The sequence below is a fragment of the Necator americanus genome, chromosome V, assembly GCF_031761385.1.
Source record: "Necator americanus strain Aroian chromosome V, whole genome shotgun sequence".
Classification (NCBI taxonomy): Eukaryota; Metazoa; Nematoda; class Chromadorea; order Rhabditida; family Ancylostomatidae; genus Necator; species Necator americanus.
Genome location: NC_087375.1, coordinates 23,670,953 through 23,692,366, shown reverse-complemented (window position 1 = coordinate 23,692,366; position 21,414 = coordinate 23,670,953). Strand labels below are relative to the sequence as shown.

The window sequence follows — 21,414 nt, the reverse complement described above, 5'->3', positions numbered from 1 at the left end:
TTTTGACAGATATTTCATAGTTTCCTACACGTGCTCAAAGAATCTCGCAAGGCTTTAATCAAACTTTTCTCCTGAAAACGTTTTGACGTCGTTTTGACGACAGCGCGGCTCAACGGCGAGCTTCTCAGTCTTTATTCTTCACGAGTTGCTGATTTTTTCAAATGTTTTTTTACTTAACGGATCTACATTGTGGGTGTAGTGTAGCGGTTAGAGGTTCCGCTTCCTGCACGATCGAGCGGAGGTTCGAATCCGCCCAGGGTTCACCAGGCCTTTAACACATCCGGGGTTGATAAATTGGTACCAGATTTGTCTGTGAGGATAAAAACACTGACTTGACCCATCGGCTAGCCACCGCAAGTCATTGTATAGGCCAGCTACACGTTCGTAAATCTCAAACGATTCTGAATTGAAGTGAACGTGGTGGCGCTTCCCAAGCGGATTGATTAACGCAAGAAACTTCATCCTTTATCCTTATGCTGCTAGATTATGTATTATTATTTCAAATATAGCTGCTGAAATATGATTGACGTCAGATACGGAAGAAGCGCCCTGTCTTCAATGGGTCATAGACAAGTCACCAAATACAGCGCTGATGTTGAGGTCACCTTCACCGTTACCCACCCTTCTTCGCTTGAAAAAAAAACCTGACCGGAAATTCATGTATGTTAAGTTATTTGCTGTAAAATCAAGAAAAAAAAAACAGTTTTCAAATGAAATTCCAAAATCTAGCGTCCTCATTACACTCTGTATGGGAAACAGGGAAAGTTTTTCTTTTTTTAAGTTTCTTATCAGAAGAGAATTTCATTTCATCCTAAAGAAAAGAAAAGAAAAGAACATAATCCCTCAAGCTTGGCTTTCTTCTACGAAACCTAACATGCTTTCTGTGATAGGATAGTTTTTATAACTTTATTTCGGATGTTTTGCCCAATAGGAATTCATCCTCGAGAACATCAGAAGGTAGAAGTACATATTTAGCAATGTTTTCCTTATTACTACATTCTTCTTACAGACATTTTTAGTTTGTAGCGAAGAAGAACAAAGTACGAAGAATGCGTGTATAAAACGAAGAACAAAGCTGAGAAGATGGTGATGATGCATAAACAGAAACTTTGCAATTTAATATTTTCCTGGAAAACATCTGGCTGCGCTCCTCGTTTTTGCAGCAGTAACAAAATAAGTGTTGGCGTCTGATTAAATTCCACACAGGGGAACTTTGGACTGGGAATTGGTATGATTGGAGCGTCTCTAGCCGTCGGCACTAGCTCAGCTGCCTAACGAAGACTGTCATATCGAGGGTAGACACACATACGGATACTTCTTCATGAATCATTCTGCGGAACCAAACGAACCAGTAACCAGTGGAAACGCAGTCGTTACAATTGCTGCTATCGTTTGGCTATGCATCTCAACATTGCTGACTAATTAAGCTGGTACCGACTAAATGGGAATATACGGCGAAGAAAGGAAGGAATCGTAGCAATCTACCAGAAAATAATTTTTTAGAGTTTAGGCACGGCGGAGGTGAATAGTGGCTCTCGCCCATGCAGTATCACACCAAACATCTGTGATCTCTTCTATGCTAATTAAGGGAGTGGGAGTATCGAGCAAGTAACTAAAGTAACCTTTTTAACCTGCATCCTAAGGCAGAGAACAACAAGGCAAATCATCCACACACATTACTGTGAGAAGAAAGAGCCAAATAAACTGTTTCCGCGAAAAAATCTGTGGAAAAATACCCTTACTAGAAATTATTGAAGGCTACACTGACTTAAGATTGTAAGATTTGCTGCATTTGTTAGAGAAAAAGAATCAAAGAAAAGTCTGAAGAATCGTTTAATTATTTCACATAATCAGCAACATTCTTTCAAAAAACGTCTTGCTGCTCAAGCTGTTGCTCTAACAAAAACTAAGAACGTAGCGGAATTTGGAATTGCGGTAAAACTGGATTTTTAATCAAAACGCAACATTGACGTCTTTTTTACTGGAAAATTTCAACAATGTAGGGGCGTAAATGTATTGCTAAATGAGTCAGCTGGACTTTTAACAATTGTTGGCCTCCTCGCTACATTCGGGTGGAATCTGCAGTGGAATAGGGATATTTTGTCGCAGAAACTCTCACTTGGCCTGTGGCCAACACAATTCAAATAAGACTGAAACATACTATGATCAAATGCTTGTTACATGACTGTGAACAATAGAAAACCACGAAAATTTACTGAAGTTTACACGGCTTCAGCAGCCAGTGAACGTTTAACATTGACGAAGAGTAGCACTATTGAGCGATAAAAGAAAAATAACAAAAGCAAAAATTTGTGGAGGGAAAACTGGTTATCCTGTGCTAGAGAAGCTTCCTTACGAAAAAAATGTGTAAAAATATGCGCTATGAGATGTGTCGTATCACAAAGGTGGTCCTCGAAGATACAGAGATTGCGGTGGCTGAGGCGGATGCCGATGCCCTAATTAATGATAATACGTAGACATGAGATGTGAAGATGCACAGATAAGTGGAAGGAAGAGGTTGTGGCGCGAGAGACTTCGCCGGAATGCGACATTGCGGCAAAGCACGAACGGGTTTGGCGATACACACGATTTTGCTGCCGCGATTTCGCTCCCCATTGACCATCCACCAGAATTTACGATCATCTCTGTGACAAACGCATAAATTAGCAGGGAAACGTAGCCAATTTATGGCTTAAGAGCGATGACAACGTTGAAAGGCGGCTTCCAGACAGCTGCTCTAAAGCTGAGGAGATGCATTTGCATGTCGAGGCGCGCCTCTTCACGTTTCAACCGAACATTTGAACATTTTGCTCACTGTTTTAGTAACCGATAAGACTCGCAAGTCCTTACAAACATAGCTTTTTATTCATTTGCGTAAGCTGTAGCCAAGATTGGTATTGATCTTACCTTGTTAAGTAACAACTAAACTTTTTTCGCCTTCGTTGGAGCCTGAAAAAATCAAAGCCATCAGTGATATATCCTCTCAAGCGCCTCATCACCCCGGAAAATACATCCAAACGATAGGTAAACTCGAAGGACAACACATCGGCAAGCTCATTTGCTGAATCCTGTAACGTAACAAACCACCACTTACCACAGCCGTGAGTCGCAGTCCTTACATAATCACATGAGTTTTTTTCTTTTTCTAGAAATAATCTTCTACTTCCAAGCGAACTCTCTCCTCCTAGATTTTCTTAGATTTGGACTGAAACTTGGTTTCTGTACATTTGAGTGCGATTCTCCAAATTGATATTTCACTCTTTTCGAACCTCAGCTGTTGCTACAAACTAGTCCTCATCGCTCGAACTTCAAAACCAATCGATCCGTATTTCGAAAAAATCCGACCAGTCACGATTAGTAAGGGAGTTGCTTTCACAGTTATGAATTTGTGAATGTCTCGAACAATGGAGATTAGAAACATTCCAAGCCCTCCTTTTCAAGTACTGCGTGCTTTTCCATAAACTTCAACCTAATCTCATATAGAAAAAATGCTTAAGATTTGGTTGTGTTGTATTGTGTAATCGTATTTTTCCTTTTCGATTTCTTTTCTCATTTCCTTTTTTTTTGGAGTTTAATAGTGAATAATAATATAACATGCGCGGTTTCTCACGTGTCGCACGATCGTTGTTTTTCTCCAGGCTCCCTATACGCTTGATCCTGTCATGTTCTTTTTTTGGGATTGTCTTCCCTTGTTTCTGTTTCTTTTCCCGGTGCTAAGGTTTTTGGGTGGGGCCGCTCCGGTGAGCTAGGATTGACCTTTGCTCTCGTAGATGCGCTGCACTTCTACGGCGCTCAAAAGGACCATGCAGCAGTAATATCGTCCATAAGTCTCAAGTCCTCAAATGACAAATGGCTTTCCCGAAAATTTTGTCACCAAGCGATACTGGCAGATCACTACTAGAGGAGGTACACGGTCCGCCGCCGCTCTGAAACATAAGCATAGCTCTTAGTGGATCCACGACATGTAGGCTAAACATACTAAGAAAAAAGGAAGACAGAGCTGGAAGTCCTCCTGCTTCAACTTTACCAAACCTTCGAAACAAGCTTAGCAGAAGTGAATAGCTAACTCATATCACGTATTACTTCCAAGGGAGAAAAAAAAAACGGAAAATTGATTCCTTAGCAATCCCTCTCCAAGCATGCATCCAACAGCCTTCTTTACTTGCACGTGAAGAAGGCCGTTGGATGCATGCTTGGAGATGGATTTACACGTGTCTTTGATTTTTCCAGGCTCTGAAGAAGGCGACGACGCCGAAACGTTAGCCAATAAAGTCAGAATAAAAAGATCAATAACAATCTTGGTTCTGCTTAAAAAGTGCTACACAACCAAGCCTCCATCACATTATTTCGATTCCTATTCGAAAGCTGTTGGCCGTAGAGTTAGCGGTAGCCTTTATGGAGGCTCTTCACATTCGTTTGATTCGTGACTTTACGGGGATGTCCACACTTCGCTCCTTTCACAGCAATCTAGCGAGCCACTCGCCAAATTCCTCCTATGAACTTCTATGCTCCGGCCACGGCCCCCAGTTGATCCTAGCGCGACAAAGTGGCTCCACCCAATTACCTTAGCAACCTTTTCTCATCAGTCACTTCCGAGAAAACAGTACGTAACAAAAATATAGGTTTACCCTCATAGAACTCAACAGCCAAAGATTTTCCTATCTGAATTGTGTTAATTCGACCATGAAGTAGTGTCGCAGAGAAACAACTTTTGTCCCACAACAGTTTCAATGTTACACCACAGTTCTTTTTGTCTCTTTGCAAGCAAACATGGGAAGTGCAAAGTTTTATAGCGAAAAAAAGATTTACTTCAAATTTCATGTCGAAGTTACATCTTGTTTTTTTAGTCTGAGGTTCCCTCTTTCACTGAAAATTTTGTTGTCATTCAAGAAATACCAAAGAGTCTGTGGACTTAAAGGTCACGAAAAAGGAGAAAGGAGAGCTGTCAAAGGAATTGGATCTTGATAACGACAAATCCGTGAAATATCTGAGCCAAATCCAAGTGTGGTCAACTATTTTGTGCACGTAATGAGTGAATGTGGATCGAAATAGTTCCTCGTCGTCCTAGAGTTTCAATAGAAAATTATAAGAGTTGCCCATTGCGATTCCTCGTCCCCAACGACGCAACTTGTTACGCGATGGAACGAGAGCAGCTACATTCTTTCAAAGTCAGCAATCCAACAAAAGAGTTCAAATCAAACTCTTGTATGCAGCCACGCTCTCGAATGTACATATTTTAGGTGGAAATTGCAAAACGTCGGTCTTGTTACACTTTTAATTGTTACCGGTAACGGTATTAGCTGTGAACAAAAGTGGTGGTTATCCTAATTTATTCAGACACACCATCACTGCCGTGTTGTCGTGATCGATTTGGTGAACAATCCTGCCAAGGGCTAAGAAAAGCTCAACCGGCTTTGTTCGAGAAAAGGTTGGACAGAAGTCGAGACCTCAATATTGCTTTCTTCAAAATTTACTTCAGATGCTTAAACGACCACGACTTTCACACCCTGGATTGTTGTGCGGAATGCAGAAAATACATTGAGCTGCGTAAGTGCATTGCAAATTATAAAGTCACTTTGCGAAAAATCCAAAGGGGGGACGACAGCAAGAACTTATTTTATGGTCCTTTTCAGATAAGATTCATCCAGAAAATACAAAATTGCTGCAGAAGGTAAGCGTATCTTAACGATCGATTTAAAATAACAATTACACTAATTTCTTGTATTTAGGCTCCAATAGTTTGCCGAGACAAACATTCGCTCAATTTTTGCAGAAGATTCAAAGCCAGAGGGTTGGGGAAATTTAGGTGATCGTCGAATTTGCTTACCGTAAAGTAAATTCGGTAAAATTTTCATTCACATTTAAGTCATCGTGTAGTCATCGGTGGGTTACCAGCCGTGAGTTCTTTCGTTTACCGGTGATACTGCTTCTATCGATTAACTGTAGCAATTATCCAAGCAGAGAGCCGAAATTGAGTTTAGCACCCATTCATCACTTTGAGCATGACTCCTTCACGCCAACTCAATGAAGATGATGAATGTGAGGCCGATTTGGCACTCATTACATACTTTATATTTTTATACTACTACCCTTTTATACTTTATATATATTATACTTTTATTCGTGGAAACTTAAATTAAATTAAACTAAACTTAAATTAAATTTTAAAAAATTAAAAAATTAAAACTAAATTAATTAAATTAAAACGCGCGCCAATGAGGTGAGCTATGTGCAGTACACCATCAGCATCCCTTCTTTTTTGGTATGGTTTGACAACAGAGGAGTGTCCCTACTAATTGGAAAGATAAACATTCTTTAAAAGATAAATACTTGTGATGGTTTTTTCTAGTGAGGAATTGCAACATTCAAATAAAATTATTTATCCCGTCTTCTTGACGCTATCCATTACTTTAACATCATCTGGAATAAATGGCTGGTATCGACACAGCAAAACAATAGTAAGCAAGAGCGAGAATTTACAAAAGCATTGAAAACATATACAGATATTGTTACCAATCGGATAATGTACTTTCTCCGCGGCAGGGACTCTGATAAAGGAAGCACGAGTATGGAATCATTTTTAAAATTCTCAAATGAATGAATCGCATGGATTCCCTCAAAAAGTGGTAACATTTAGCTTCTCGGGAAACTTGTGGAGAGATCTTTGCCGTAGTTTGCTCCAAGCATCAGCTGTTTGTAGAAGATGAATATGTACAGCTAAGCGAAAACCTTGCAGAAGCGCACAAAAAACCGCATATCTCCTTGTGTACAATAAATGAGGTATGAAAAGCATAAATATACTATATTATATTCGGATCGGTTTAAACATTTGAGCGGTTACAGATTCGGTTATTTGACGTAGTAAGCCATCAAAACTCATCAGTCTCTGAGTATACAAGAAAAATCTTCTTCGTTTTTTAAATTCTTTTTCGGCCCCGATATTGGTTAATAGGTCGCGGAGCTCCTAGATTTTGGTGTAGCTTCCGAGATATGCTTATTTGAAGTTGTGTGAAGTTCTGCGAAGCATCCTTGCAACCGAACTGATCGATGATATCGTATCTTGTATGAGCAGCTTAGGAAACAGAGTAATTAACTAAGAGGTCCGTTCAAAACGGCTACCCTTCCAAACATCACAAATCTGAAAGAGATGAACTGAAACCCACATGGCCAGTGCAGACAACCCGCGTAAAGGCAGCATAGCACATGGCGTGGTGAGCTAAAAAAGAGAAGAAGAAAAAAGAAAAACTAGAGGTGGGGTTGCAAATTCCGTGATTCAGAGTGGTTTTGCTTATCTCTCCCAAATTGTCGTAAAAAGCGGCTTGGGAACCGCTTTAATTTCTTCAAGGTACGCTCGAACGCGCGCTCTTGAACACACTTCGGTCCCATCAGTAGCCTATCCACTGATTTTACTTGAATAGGCGGGTAAGGAGACCTCACTAATTTTCGACCTCTCCCACGTGAATGCGACGCGTGCACGTGATGGCGCGTTGCAACTGAAATCATAGTAAAAAAAAAACGGCGACTTAGACTCTGTTTTTTTACGACGATTAGGGAGAGATAAATCACTCAGGATCTCTTACTCTACAGCCGCATCTGTAGCTTTTCCCACGGATTCCCTGACCACATCAGACTCTTAGTATGCTGCCTTTAAAAATGTAAATGATCAACTCAAGCAATTCTTTTACACGATTTCTAGCGGATTTTGGAGAATGCAGCACCAGCGCTACAAATTCTACAGCGGTACACAATGATGAGACTTTCCAAAATATTGTATTCGTGATCAAAACTCCGAAAAGTCTCTGGAAGCATCTGCCCACAATTTGTCAACGGATTCATTTCAAGGAGAGTGCGGCCACTGGGTGAAGCCTTTCCCGGCATGAGAGCTACGTACAGTAGGACTTCTTGCTCAACTTTATTTTGACATTACTTCGTTGCTCTTCGTACGTGGTAGTTCAATTTAATACTTATGAAAGCCGCTATTTTTACTTAGTGCAGCCCTCCACAACAAATTGCCGTTCCCGGATCCCTTGATTTTTCACTTCAAATTGAGTTTCATGAGGTTGCTACAATGTAAACCTTGTTTCATGTAACGTTTTTTCTCAAGGTCTCTCTGTACATTACTTCTTTTTTGCTTAGATCATTGTCCATTATTACGAACATTAGCACATGTTAATACTACGCTATTAATCGAATGACCCGACCGGTTGAGCTTACTAATACTTGGATGCTTAGAAAAATTCCCGAAAAATCCACTATGTGCGAGTCGAATCTTATTTGTTCTTGAGAGGGCCACTGCAAACTTCAGCGGGATGTTGAACAATGGACGGAGAAAAGCAGTCATGGAATTACATCAAGAAACGAATTGTAATCTTCATTAGTAAAGAAATCAAAATATTGCACAGAGTCATTGAGATCAGTTATTACTGTATTCGGGTCAAAAGTTCACCTTCGCAGCCTGAGTCGCTCGCAACCGCCGGCTCAACCGCGCCATAAGGAGTGCAGCCGCTTACGCTACTGGGTTGTTTTGACGTTACTATAAACTGAAGTTGCAGACTGCAAATTGATCTTAGTTTGATGAGATGTGACACAGAGAATGAAAGCTGCTGAAACAGAAGATTGATTGGAATATTTTTTCGAAAATCTACATAATTTTGAGGATTTCAGCTGTGCGAATGCGGAGTTTGCAGTGAGAGTTTGTCGGCACACATGTGGATACTGTAACGACACCCTTTACGACGCGACAAAGTCTGCTCCATTTTGTGCTACCAATACCTCCACTAACCTGGGACCAAATTATTCATTCCTGCAAAGATTGGGGTATTTAGTTTGAATTGTGAATTTTGTATTGATATCACGCTATCAGGTGTAAATCTCAATGAGATAAATAGGAATATTACAACATATACAATAATATAGTATATTGTATTATAATAATAAAATTTACATTTGCGTAATGAGTGCTTGTAGATAAAGTATCTGGTAGAATAAGATCCAATAAAATCCGTGAACATCTTTTAAGTGCAGAGCTTCGTTTATTTCGACCATTAAGTCATAATGTTTTCTTCTAACGCTACAGCAGTAATTTCTAATGGGCCAACCGTGGCTGAGGTGTAAAAAAATATCCGAGTTGTCGACTCTCACAGAAAATAAAGGGACTCTCGAATCGACTAGGAGAATAAGAATAGGAAACAATGCCGTTCACCTCGACATGCTGCTAACTCAATTTTTTTTTGTAAATAAAGGAATATACTGTTGAAATTGTTCCACATGATCTATGATGGAACGGTTTTTTTTGTTCCAATACTTCTTCACCCTTTCTACACAATCACTGATTCTATAATTCCTCTTTTTTCAGGATTCTAAGCATTCGTCGCATCAATGTATTAGTATTTACGTTGACAACGTCGATGTCGATGTTTCTCGTTTAGGCGCCTTAAAATTTCCTATTCTTCGTTCTTTCCAATTTCCTCAATTCCTCAACCTTACTATTTTTTTTCAGGTTTTCCAAGACCTTTGAAATTGGAGTAACTATAGAATGGATCTAAATGCCAATAATATTTTGTGTTGATTAAGTGACCACCCATGACTAGGTAGCAAGTATGCAGTTTTAAGCAGCCTGAATAAAATGTGTATATGCGAACAGAATAGTTTCTATGCATAGAAATTAGGGAAGAAGATGGACAAGGTAATCTCAGTAAACAAATGTCGTCCTTGAACATAAAATTCCGTAACTGCATGGGCACTTACGATCCAGAGTTTACGTCCTCTGAGATCCTGCAGATACGATACGATCGGCAGTTCAGAGTGAGGAAAGGAATAGACGTTGCCAAAGATTCCATGCTCCCTTCAGGCAGTTGACCTTTTAGGTTATGGGCTTCGACAACACCTTTTGCAATGTATGGGAATCTTGGGCCATGTAATTGTGCAGGTTATGTGGCTCGTACGTTCTTAATGCGTACACTTGAAGCCTGATTTCGTTTGGTTACAGCATGGCCACCACATGCAAGCAGCAATCAGACTTGTAAACGCAGTCCCACAAAGAGATTGCCAACGTTAATTGGTACATTTGTAAAAACTTCACCACAATGTAACTTGAGGAATTTTTTTAAGGATTAAGGCTAAGGTAATCAAACCAAAATTCGATCAAATCGACGCCATTCTCCCACAGAATACGATTTTTTGTCTTGAAGGCTGTACGAATAAATATTTTGTGGTAAAAATGTCAGTATTTCATCGTATGTTCGTCAAGGATTTAAACGAGCAATGAAAAATTAAAAGATGGTAGTTGCATGGAAGTGTCTCATTGAGTCTCGTCCAAGACAAGTCAAAATCTAGTTCATGCAAGAGGAGAGGGTTTGCCTGAGATAGCGTACAACATACAAGAAATGTTTTGAGTTTGAGATTAATGGACTAAAAGACATCGTTGATTTCATTAGCCTCGCTTTTTTAGTCGAAAACGGATTCCTTCACTTAGCACAGAATCGATTCAGGAAGCGCTCCGTTTCTGGGAATGGATCCTTGGTTTTCACATAATATCGACCAGAAATCCTGTATGGTACAATCTTTTACTGGTGTAATGCAAAGTTGTGACCTTTACATAATTAAATCTGGATCAGCATGGAACTGGGTAGAAACGGTGAAAATGTCATAGAGGCGGTTTCACGAGTTTTCTTATTTTGTTGGCCTTTTTGGCAGTAGGAGACCCTTCTCTGTTTTTTGTGAGACACTTGTATTTGGTTTACAACGGACTAAAACATTGAGCTAAGGCCACTTTTCAAAGGTCATTCCCGTGATCGTGCGCATCCAGACGTGGCTAATTATTAGGTAGATCGTAAGGAGGGCTTCCGTGCGACATACTCACGCCGTTTTCCTGGATACTAAGAGGGATTGAGCGTGGAGCGTGAACCACTCCCATGCTCGCGAACTACACCCCTGACCCTATCGCCTCGAGAGATCTCAGCACACTCAATTTCGTGATGAAAAGGATAAAGTGTCTGGCATTAATCAATCCGCTTGGGATGGGCCCTCACGTTCACATTCAATTCAGAATCGCCTGAGGTTTACGAACGTGCAGTAAGCCTCTACAGTGACTAGTGGGGTTACCCAAAGTGCCACGTTAGTATTTTTACCTTCCCTGACAAATCTGGTACCGATTTTTCGACTCCGTAGAGATGAAAGGCATGGGTAGCACCAGGCTGGTTTTGAACCACTGACCGATCGTGTAGACAATGCAGAACCTCTCACCGACTGCACTATACCCACCAGAATTTCGTGATATGCTGCAATAAATTTCTTCTAGGATGACTGTGGCCTTTTCCATGCATTTCTGCTTCTATTTTTGATAAGAAATACATTGAAGTACAGTTCGCACTTCAATTACACAAGTCACGGATGTAACTGATGTTACGCCCCTTTTTGACATCAGCTGAGTACTTGCTTTGCTGGCAAGGACAAAATATCACGCGAAAGAATACATATAAATAGCGAATTGTGTTGATGGCCCGCCACTTAACAGCTGTTCTTCTTTAATTTCCACCCCTCCATGGCCAGTATATTCAACATTTGGTAAATTCTCAGCTTCGAGCTGTGCTGTGGTCGAACATAATTAAAGGAAACAGTTACTGATTTTTTTGGGAACCTTAGCTAGAAAGTCGCAATTTAAGCAAATGAATTATGAATTAACAACCTTGTCTCATATCACCGTGTCAAATCGTGATCGCAAGAAACCCTTTAGTTCTTTTTCCTGTCAATAATTTAGCAGCTTTGTTATTGTAACGCATAGGAGTCGGCAAGGTGTTACCGTAATTTGCCAGAAACATGAGGCCACGAACATGAGGGTGCAATAAGCATATTAGCTGCAAAGCAAAACTAAGTGCCCCCCCCCATCTCTCCAGGTCCTGTACAACGGTATGGGTTTCGTACAAAATCCGCCTTTTTCTTATAAGAAAATCACTTAACGCTTTGCAAAAATCTTGTTTCTTTCAGAATGGTCTCGCCAACTGAAGTAAAAAAGCTCACTATTGCATCATTGGGGATAATTCCGCTTGGGAAAACAGAGGATAAAATTCAGAATGGCAAGGACTTTTACAAATTTCTCTTTACAAATCACCCGGATCTTCGCAGGTACTTCAAAGATGCCGAGAACTTCACTGCTGATGACGTTCAAAAGAGCGAAAGGTACTGAATTTTGGAAGTTTTAAAGAATTTGACTAAGTCTCTTCCCACTACAGATTCGAAAAACAAGGAAATGCTTTGCTTCTGTCTGTGCATCTTCTGGCTAACACCTACGATAATGTAAGTGTTATTTAAGACCTACTTCAGCCTTCAGATGTGTTACTAACTCTTCCGAATTACAGGAGGAGGTATTTCGCGCAATCTGCCGTGACCATATGAACAGACACGCAGCGAGAAGCGTCGACCCTAATCTCTGGAAGGTACTTTTATTTCTTCGAGCTATTGTATCTCAAATTAGATAGATAATTAGAACTCATTAGTTAGTAGGGAGCTCAGTCGCCCCATCTCCTTCGTTAGCTGACGTTCGTGTATAGCATTCCACAAGTTCTCTTCGTGTATCTCCTCCTTTTAGGTTTGGTCTGTCACTTCTTCCCTCAGAAAGAGGCCGTGTACAGGCGTCCGCAGTGTTGCCTGAAACTTGAATATGATTAATTGAAAGATGTTTTTTTTAGCAGAATTAGACTCAAGTCTGGGACAAAAAACTTGATAATGTCTGAGAAAGAGATTTCCCACTTATTTTTCAATTATCTAGGCAACATGTGCATTTTCCGGCACATTAAGAAATGCTTATGCGTAAATGTGCAGATTCAATACAGTTTGATACGATTTTGCAGGCCTTCTGGGATGTTTGGATGGCGTTTCTGGAAAGCAAAGGTGCAATTCTGTCCGCAGACCAAAAGGCAGCTTGGGAAGCCCTTGGCACAACGTTCAACGAGGAATGCCAATCGCATCTGGCAAAACTAGGATTGCCCCATGTATAAACGTGCTGCGTTCATCCAGCTTTTCTCAAATCCTTTATGTGGAACATAATCTTTAGTAGATACCGGTGTTTTCTTTCGCTCAATCTTTGAATATTTTATTTTCGTTCATATTAAACTCTGCGATCCCCATGATAAATAAATAAATATAGTATCAGTTCGCGAATGCCACATACTGCGCCATGGTCTTTATTGGATCTACGTAAATGAATGATCTCCACTCTCAAGACTAATATTTGATAAAGAACGTCAACAAAGTTGTTGACATCAACAAATTCGGGAGGATACAACTGAAATGAATGCGAATCCGCTCTGCGTCTCAAGTTTTCATGAGTTTCCAATCACAAACACAGGATCGTATTTTATCGGTTTCGTTTTTTTTTTCAAATGTTGAAATGCCGGTGAGCGGATGAAGCAATTGATTCGAACTAAAAACAATACCAAGAGCAATGAAACATCATCTCGATCTCAACGTTGGCGCGACGAACAAAGCAGCAACGACAACCAGCATAGATCACGAAAACTGCACACGGATTGGTAAAATTTCACATTGTAAGGGGCACGTATAACTTTCGTTTCTGATCCTGCGTCTCGGAATCAAAAAGAGAACCGAGCACCCTGCAAAAACCTTCTGGGCTCAGGGGTGGTGATTTCCTTGGTTTTGGCATCGGCAGATCTCTTGTGAGTCTTGCAATGGCAGATAGGGTCCTCGATCCCACAAATCGGAGACAAGGTGATCTCTGGATTTCTGACACGGAAAATGACTCTTAATAAAGTGGCTTTAGCGCAATGATCTAGCAGGTTGTAAATCCTAATTCAAATGTTCCACAGGAAACAGAGAACAGTCTCCTGGTGCCGAGACGGGCAACGAAATCACGAAAACTCTTGAAACTTCCTTTGTGGTATGCTTAGAAAACGCGCTTGAGTTAAATTCATGGAAACGGAGTCCTTATTTTCTTCGAGCCAACTGAAACTACATTTCCCGAAGGCTTGACTGTTATTGTACCAGTTACAACTGCGAGAAATTGAGAGAATTACGGGGAGAAACCCACGACTTTTGACCGGAGCATTTCGACAAATTCGCAGGAAGGGACCCGTATTCGTGTGTATTTTCCGAAGCAGGTACAGTACGTAGCAGTACAACATATATTTAGGTGAGACATTTCTGTTGTTCCTACCTAGTTCCACGCTGATCTAGAGTTGATTATGTTAACGTCAAAAGCTTGCTGTCCTCCAGGAAAGGGTTGTGCTTCCCTGGATTTTATAATAAGTCGATATTATCTGCAAACCAAGTATTCATTCTAAGGAATCGAGCGCTTCCTGAACGGATTTTGCGACCAAGAGCCAAGTGTTCGATCAGCAAACCGATCTTCTGCTTTTCTAATGTTCTTTAAAAAGAAATGTGCTATTATTGACTCTTGCAGAGAGTCAGAGTAGCAAAAGACAGTTTTCCTACTCCTTGTTTGATTGTTTTTGGATTCCTTGAGAAACACATGGATTGGCAGGTGAACAAAAAAGAAGAATGAAGAAAAATCACGTTGTTAGTACGATAACGATGGAAAAACAAAACATTACATCGTGCTCTTAGAGAACAACACTTGAATAAACACTGCAAAGAACCAACATTACAACGCGCTCTTCGAGAACATCACAGTGGAGGCTCTGAAAACAAAAACAACGTGGGGTAGAGGGTAAAGTATGACACTAGGTTCCACACTAGATCTAAAATCAAAAAAGTACTACTTAATAGAGTGGAGCCGTTGAAGCGGCATTATAATTGGAACCATTAAGCGTGAGACACCTCACATAGTAGAAATATGAACGTATGTCCCATGTCCTTAAAGCATTAAGAAAAAATGGTTTAGATAGCAAAATATGAGTTAAAAGTTACTTTTTATTTCAAATACTATAGGAGGGCACTCTGTACTCTCTATTCCGTAGGGTCCATGCAGGTGGAGCCATAAAATTCGTTGCAGCAAAGTGTTACCCATCAAAAAAAAAACAAAAAAAAAACTAGGAATGCGAAATGTACGGACTACGCACGTGCGCTTGCACCAGAACGGCCACTGAGGATCTGACGTTGCAAGTCAGGAAATTCAAATGGCGTCGTCAGATCAAACCAAGAGGAGATACCATAGCTCACTGCACGCTGCATATTTCATTGAAGTGGAGTTGTTTCTAGACAACTAGATACATGGAACAGTGGAGAAATAGGTAAAGTTGGTCTGTCCTCGTAAAGGCGAGTATGGCAATGGACTTTTGACCAACTGACAATCCGAACAGAGTTTCTACGAAAGAGAAAACCAGCATTAAAGTTTGTATTGGCTCAGTATTATGCTAAAAATATCAGGTTACACGAATGGGTCACTTTCGTGTTTTTTTTTGTTGAATTATCAAATCCACCAAAATACGTTTTCACTTGGTGATGTTATTGTGTAGTATCGTCGACAAACGACGACAACGATATCGACATTGTTGCCAACATGTGTTGTTTGTAGACCTCTTCAAAGTAGAATTCATCAATTTTCCTGTCAAGGGAAGATTGAAGCGTAATTTTTATATTGTACTCATCATTCAAGTGCTACCCCTCGAAGTAAACCAATCAGCGGAACAGTTGGTGAGATTTAGGATTAGACAAGCAAATGAAGAATTCAAATCTTTTCTTCCTTATCTGGATTAACTGGTAGCATCTGTTCTGGCTTAGTTATAGAGAAAAAACATTTTATTGTTCTTATGAGGCTTCTGTGCCACATCATCTAATTGTTCACAAATTTGTGTGGAATTCATCGCAGTGCCATCCGGCATCAATTTCGATGAATTTGACCTTCCAATGTAACGTTCTCAGCTCTGAATCTTTCATTTTGTTCCGTTGAATGAGAAACACCACTTTTTGCAATTTTCTTTAATAACTCGGACGGAAACTTGTGAAAATTGAGCAAGGTGACATCTTTTCCAGATCGTTACGAGGCAGTCAGCAGCCTTGTGGAGCATTAGTAGTAGGAAACAATGACAATAATTCATTATTTTACTTGTGCCACATGTATAATATGTGCTTCCATTGTTCTTCGATTCGCTCGTGAAAACGCCAGTAATGCTTCCATATGTCTTAGGTGGCCGGAGTAAGCGGTAATCTGAGAAAGCAAAGTCGGAAGAATAGGGGGATGGGATACCATGCCCCTGCCTAACTCCTCCAGTTTTTCGTGGGTCTTCTTAGCTACATGGAGCTTAGCATTATCGTGGAGAAGGTGCACCGAAGCTCGTCTCAGCCGTTTTTCTCGAACAGCCGATGAAAGTTTCTAGATGAAAGTTTCGTGTATAGAACCGGTGACGGTATGCCCTTATGGTAGCAGCTCATAAATCATATCATAAAACGGCATTCTCCTCGAATCCCAGAAGCAACGAAAGAGACACTTCTTGGGGTGGAGGCACGATTCGACTTACGTCGGCGGGACTTCTCCTCGAGGGAGCCACACGACACGGTTAGAGTTGACCAGCTCTCCTTTCCAGCAATGAGATATTCGGAAACTTCGATGCGGCGAGGTGAAATTGACAGACGGATACCCGGGTAAACCGGTAAACCGGGTTCCATCCATCAAGGTGAGAGGTATAGAGAGCCAGCACTTTTCTGTTGCCGAGAGCCTAGAGGTGACTTACGTTGCCTTTGAAGTCAGTGTCTCCGCTCGCGAATCAGCGATTTCAGTCCTGATAGTAGTGGTGCCCTGGCCCAATCGGCTGTTGAAATTACGGGCTGCTGACGTTGCTCCAATGCCGCCACGCTATTCATAGAAGATGATAGCTCGAAGTTGATCTTGCGTAATTGACATCGTGACTAAACTTAAGGAAGGCCCCGGCTATGTATAGCTATTGTGGAAAAGCTTCGATAATGTTCTACAACTACAACATGGTGCAACATGGTCCTCCGCCCAAAAATGGAAAGTTCTGGAATTTCGAAAAATGGGTGACAAGACTTTCTGTCCGGCATAATACATAAAAGTAAAAGTCAGATAAAGTCACTGGCGTATCAATCCACCTGGGATGCGCCAATGCATTTTACTGCAATTCGCGATCGTTAAGGTTTTGGGAACGCGTGTTGGCCTATACAATGACGTGCGGGGGTCAGCCGATGACCAAGTCAGTGTTTTTATCCTCCCAGATAAATCCGACACCAATTTATCGACTCCGGAGGGATGAAAGGCTTGGTCTGCACTAGGGCGGTTTCGAACCAAGCTTTATACATTTTTTTTGAGATTCAGCAGCTAAGCAATCACGATAGTTTCTTAACTGATATTGCAATGTTTTTGCATGATTGTGCGAAGTAGGCTAAGTAGAAGATGCTTCTTCTTCTCTTATATCGCTGTCTGGTTTTTCGAAGAGATGAAAAGTTCAATTTCTTCCTTCCAATATAACCACTTGAACAGTCGGTTTCAACCATAGTGCATATGTCGACCTCGAAGAGCGCTGAAAATGAAATCGGTCTTGTCTTGGTGGTGCTTTTATTTGTGACGAGCCTTTGTCTTCTCTGGGTATAGCTCATATCATCTAGTAGTAGTTTGAGGTTCAACTTTTTGAGCTTTTGAAGTTATGCTATGTTGTGTTGCTTTCCTCTTTATTCCCTTGTATTTCTAAAGAACTGAGCTGGTTAGTGGGATGCTGGAGTTCATTTTTGTTGCAATACATTTATTCTTCTCTCATTGCTTCGTCAGTGCTTGAAACCAGCTCAGAGATGCGCGTAAATTTCCAGTTATTCCTTTTTTGTAGGCTATCACTTATTAATAAAATTTCGTCTTCTCGAATTCCAACGGCGTTTCCTCGTTTAACTTTCGCCAACGTTGCTCTTGCTCAGTGAGTGATTAAAGTCTGATTTTTCCAATCATTCCGGAAATATTCCGTGAGACACTGAGAAGATTGCAATACTGTTATAAGTACAGATCGCCATCCTAGCCCTTTTCCGTTTTGGTAGCCTACATGACACCTGCAACCCCGTCCTGCCTGGCGTTACCGTACCAGGCTTTCCTCCGGAATCAGGAGACTCTTCTCTATTACTGTGTTTTGCTTAAAAATTTTAAAACCCATGGACAGGTTGCAAGCCTCTAGTCCCATGAGTTTCTGGAAGAACTTTCGTTCTCCCGGAGTGGACATGTGGAGCTTATTTGTTGGAGACGACTCCAAACCGCCTCCCTTGCACCTCCCAGTCACTTGGTTGCAGGCTTTTGGCCGGACCGACGTGCGGGATACAAGGATGTCATGAGTTAGTCCTGGCTCAGCAGAAACAGGCAGTCCATCTCCTGAATCCACCTGTGTCTCTGGGCAAGCACAAGGTCGCTTTTGGTCCGCGATTAACCCCCTATCCGCCACCCGGGGACACCCACCGTAGCCTCGCGACTAACCGGCTGTGATTCCCTAGTGAAGGAGATCCGTGGCCTTATCCATATAGGCTGGGATATGATATGTGGTGAAAGCTAAGCTCGCCATAGCAGGGCTGCGTAGTTAGAAGAAGTCTTTCTGCCATTCTACCATATGCACTGCTTCACTACCCTGCACACTCTCCGCTAGCGCCTCGCCTTTTGTCTGCGAATGAGGGTACCCTCGGAAAAGGTTCTTTCGCAAAATGTAGGTGGTGATGGTTTTATTGTCCACTCATCAGTCGTCCCTCTTGCCAATTCTTCCAAGATCTCACCTCTTCGTTTCACCATCCTTTGCCACTGCCATCTGTCCCAAAAATCCATCCTGCTACCTACCACCATCAACAGCCGATGAGTCTGAATAGGACGCATTTTATGAGGATCTGGAGGAAATGATAAGCAACGAGAATTTTGAGATTCATCCTTTAGTAGTGGTTCCAATAATCCTTCCTTTGAGCAAAAGAACGGCTAAGCCACAATATGGAAAAGAATATTTGTTATCGGCAACGAAGGAGAAAGGAAGTCGTATACGACGACTGCAACTCGAGAACTATTTCTCCCAGTGTGACTGGGACAACGAGGAGGACCAAAATGTAAGCTACAACCTGCCGCTCAGAGGACTGTGAGCCTATACTGAATGTGCCTTGAAGTCGCGTACGACAAACTTGAATTGAATTTCGAAGAACTTCAGGGAAAGGCGGGGAAGAAGGACTTTGGTCCGAATAGATCGCACAATGAGCGGTTAGTAGCAAGCACTAGCTGCAGAAAGGCGTTGCGAGAGAATCTTCAATAATACTGCCGGAATAAGATCTTAGAAGCACAACAAAGTACAAGTTAAAAGAAGAGCCGCAGGAAAATTTTCGAATATAATGTTCCGCTAACAGCCTTGACGAGTGAAAACGGGATTTGTACACGGTGGAAATCGTTACGGAGATCCACTTTTCCGTTAGTCAACTCCTGTGAAAAACCCGATCATCACTGCTGGTGAAGATCCACCAGATCCCTTTGGAAGTGCGAATCGCTGTCAAGAGCATCAACCCTCTGACAGCCTCCATACTTGAATTTATACTAGCTGTTTTTCTTTGGGCTGGTGGCCATCCACTTCATGTAATCTTAGTGGCGCACAGAAAGGATCCCGGAACATCCAAGAGATCCAAGACCACCCAAACCGTTCTTGTCCGTTAAAAAAAAATGTGACCGAGAGAACCTCCGGAACTACTGTCTGAAATGCTTGTTGAGTGTCTTACACAAAGTATTCAGCTAGATGATCCCCTTGAGCAAATCTAAGGCGTTACAAACCCAACTTCAAGAACAAGCTAGTTTTCGTAACGGTTTCAAGTACATGGACCACATCCAGACCGTGGAGAGTTATAAACGTTTTCCAAGAACACCGCGTGCCCTTTGTTCTGACCTTCGTCGAGTCTGAGAAAGCCTTCGACAGCATAGAAACGAATGCAATACTGTCAGCGCTTCTCGATCAAGGTGTGGACGCTTCGCATGTGAGGATATTAGCCAATTGCTACGATCGATGCACCACTAAGATACAGCTTTTCCGCCGCCCCCTTACCTCACCCATTGGAAAGGGGTACGACGAGGCGATACTATACCGCCGAAACTGTTCACGGCTGCATTGCAATGGATAATGAAATCACTACCCTGGGAAGAGAGGGGCGTACGTGTTGATGGAAGATTTCTCTCGAACCTTCGTTTCGCGGTTCAGAATCGTTCTTTTTTCGAGCAGTACCAATGAAGCAGAAACGATGCTCAACGAATTGAACGAAGCAGGGAAGAAAATAGGACTGCGAGTAAACAGAAAGCAGACACAGTTCATGAAGAACGCCTACTGCGAGGACGGAGGAGTACAACTTGAATGCTCCCAAATCGAGAAATCTTCGTCATACGTATACCTCGGACGTTCTATGAAAATGAAAACGACTTGAAGGAGGAACTGAATAGAAGAATGAGAGCAACATGCGCAGTTTCGCACCCGTCAGAGAAGCTACGGACCAACTGACGGCCCAAGATCTTCGTGTCTATCTGTTCGACATGCCCATCTGTTTGGCGCGTCTTCACTGGACGTGCGGGCTCTAGCATCTCTTCCACTCGTTTCGTTCCCTCGCCATTGTCATCCAAGATGTTCTCAAGTTTCGTGAGCGAGGTTGACGAGGTCCTTGAGCCGTATCCAGCTGAGCTCTCAGCTGTTCCATCCGTGTAGTGAACACGTCACCCCATCTTATTGGCGGTCTCCTTCGAGGGCGTTTATCATCTCTTGGGATCCACTCTAGCGTTCTTTTGTTCCATCTGTCGTCAATTCTTCTCATAATTTGACCAGCCCATCTATGCTTTGCTTTCGATATATATTCCGCTGGATCGCGAAGATGGGACATTCGTCTTAAGTCGAAGCTGCAAAGACCGGCTAGGTGTTTTGTGCGCCGGTTAAACTTTAGAAGACATCCCCGAGGTCTCTGTGGGTAGTAAGTAGCTTCCTAGCCGTGGCAGCTGTGTCTGCCCACGTCTCCGCTGCGTAACAGAGCGCTGGAAGAACTGTCGAGTCGAACAGATGGGCACGAAGATCTTGGGCCGTCAGTTGGTCCGTAGCTTCTCTGACGGGTGCGAAACTGCACATGTTGCTCTCATTCTTCTATTCAGTTCCTCCTTCAAGTCGTTTTCATTTTCATAGAACGTCCGAGGTATACGTATGACGAAGATTTCTCGATTTGGGAGCATTCAAGTTGTACTCCTCCGTCCTCGCAGTAGGCGTTCTTCATGAACTGTGTCTGCTTTCTGTTTACTCGCAGTCCTATTTTCTTCCCTGCTTCGTTCAATTCGTTGAGCATCGTTTCTGCTTCATTGGTACTGCTCGAAAAAAGAACGATTCTGAACCGCGAAACGAAGGTTCGAGAGAAATCTTCCATCAACACGTACGCCCCTCTCTTCCCAGGGTAGTGATTTCATTATCCATTGCAATGCAGCCGTGAACAGTTTCGGCGGTATAGTATCGCCTCGTCGTACCCCTTTCC

At 41.9% G+C, this 21,414-nt stretch overlaps 3 protein-coding genes across 4 annotated transcripts; 1 reads left to right on the top strand and 2 right to left on the bottom strand.

The window, feature by feature from the left end:
- Positions 1 to 3,842: 3,842 nt before the first annotated feature.
- Positions 3,843 to 12,995, top strand: RB195_014985 (uncharacterized protein; the record flags this gene model as incomplete). 2 transcript variants are annotated; one of them, XM_064205483.1, is made up of 10 exons in its annotated part: positions 5,139 to 5,205; positions 5,338 to 5,428; positions 5,480 to 5,547; positions 5,634 to 5,671; positions 5,730 to 5,806; positions 8,665 to 8,817; positions 11,986 to 12,177; positions 12,231 to 12,294; positions 12,357 to 12,434; positions 12,849 to 12,995. In XM_064205483.1, the coding sequence occupies 10 exons, from the start codon at positions 5,139 to 5,141 to the stop codon at positions 12,993 to 12,995; spliced, it is 975 nt and encodes a 324-aa protein (XP_064061364.1). The 2 variants fall into 2 exon arrangements, with proteins under 2 accessions (XP_064061363.1, XP_064061364.1); XM_064205482.1 differs by lacking the exons at positions 5,139 to 5,205; positions 8,665 to 8,817 and adding an exon at positions 3,843 to 3,906.
- A 7,486-nt stretch (positions 12,996 to 20,481) lies between these two features.
- Positions 20,482 to 20,781, bottom strand: RB195_014984 (uncharacterized protein; the record flags this gene model as incomplete). The annotated part of the gene is made up of 1 exon (XM_064205481.1): positions 20,482 to 20,781. One exon carries the CDS (start codon positions 20,779 to 20,781, stop codon positions 20,482 to 20,484), a length of 300 nt encoding a protein of 99 aa, XP_064061362.1.
- On the bottom strand, positions 20,482 to 21,020 carry RB195_014983 (uncharacterized protein; the record flags this gene model as incomplete). Its single annotated transcript, XM_064205480.1, has 2 exons — positions 20,482 to 20,797; positions 20,908 to 21,020. 2 exons carry the CDS (start codon positions 21,018 to 21,020, stop codon positions 20,482 to 20,484), a joined length of 429 nt encoding a protein of 142 aa, XP_064061361.1.
- Between the last annotated feature and the right edge of the window lie 394 nt (positions 21,021 to 21,414).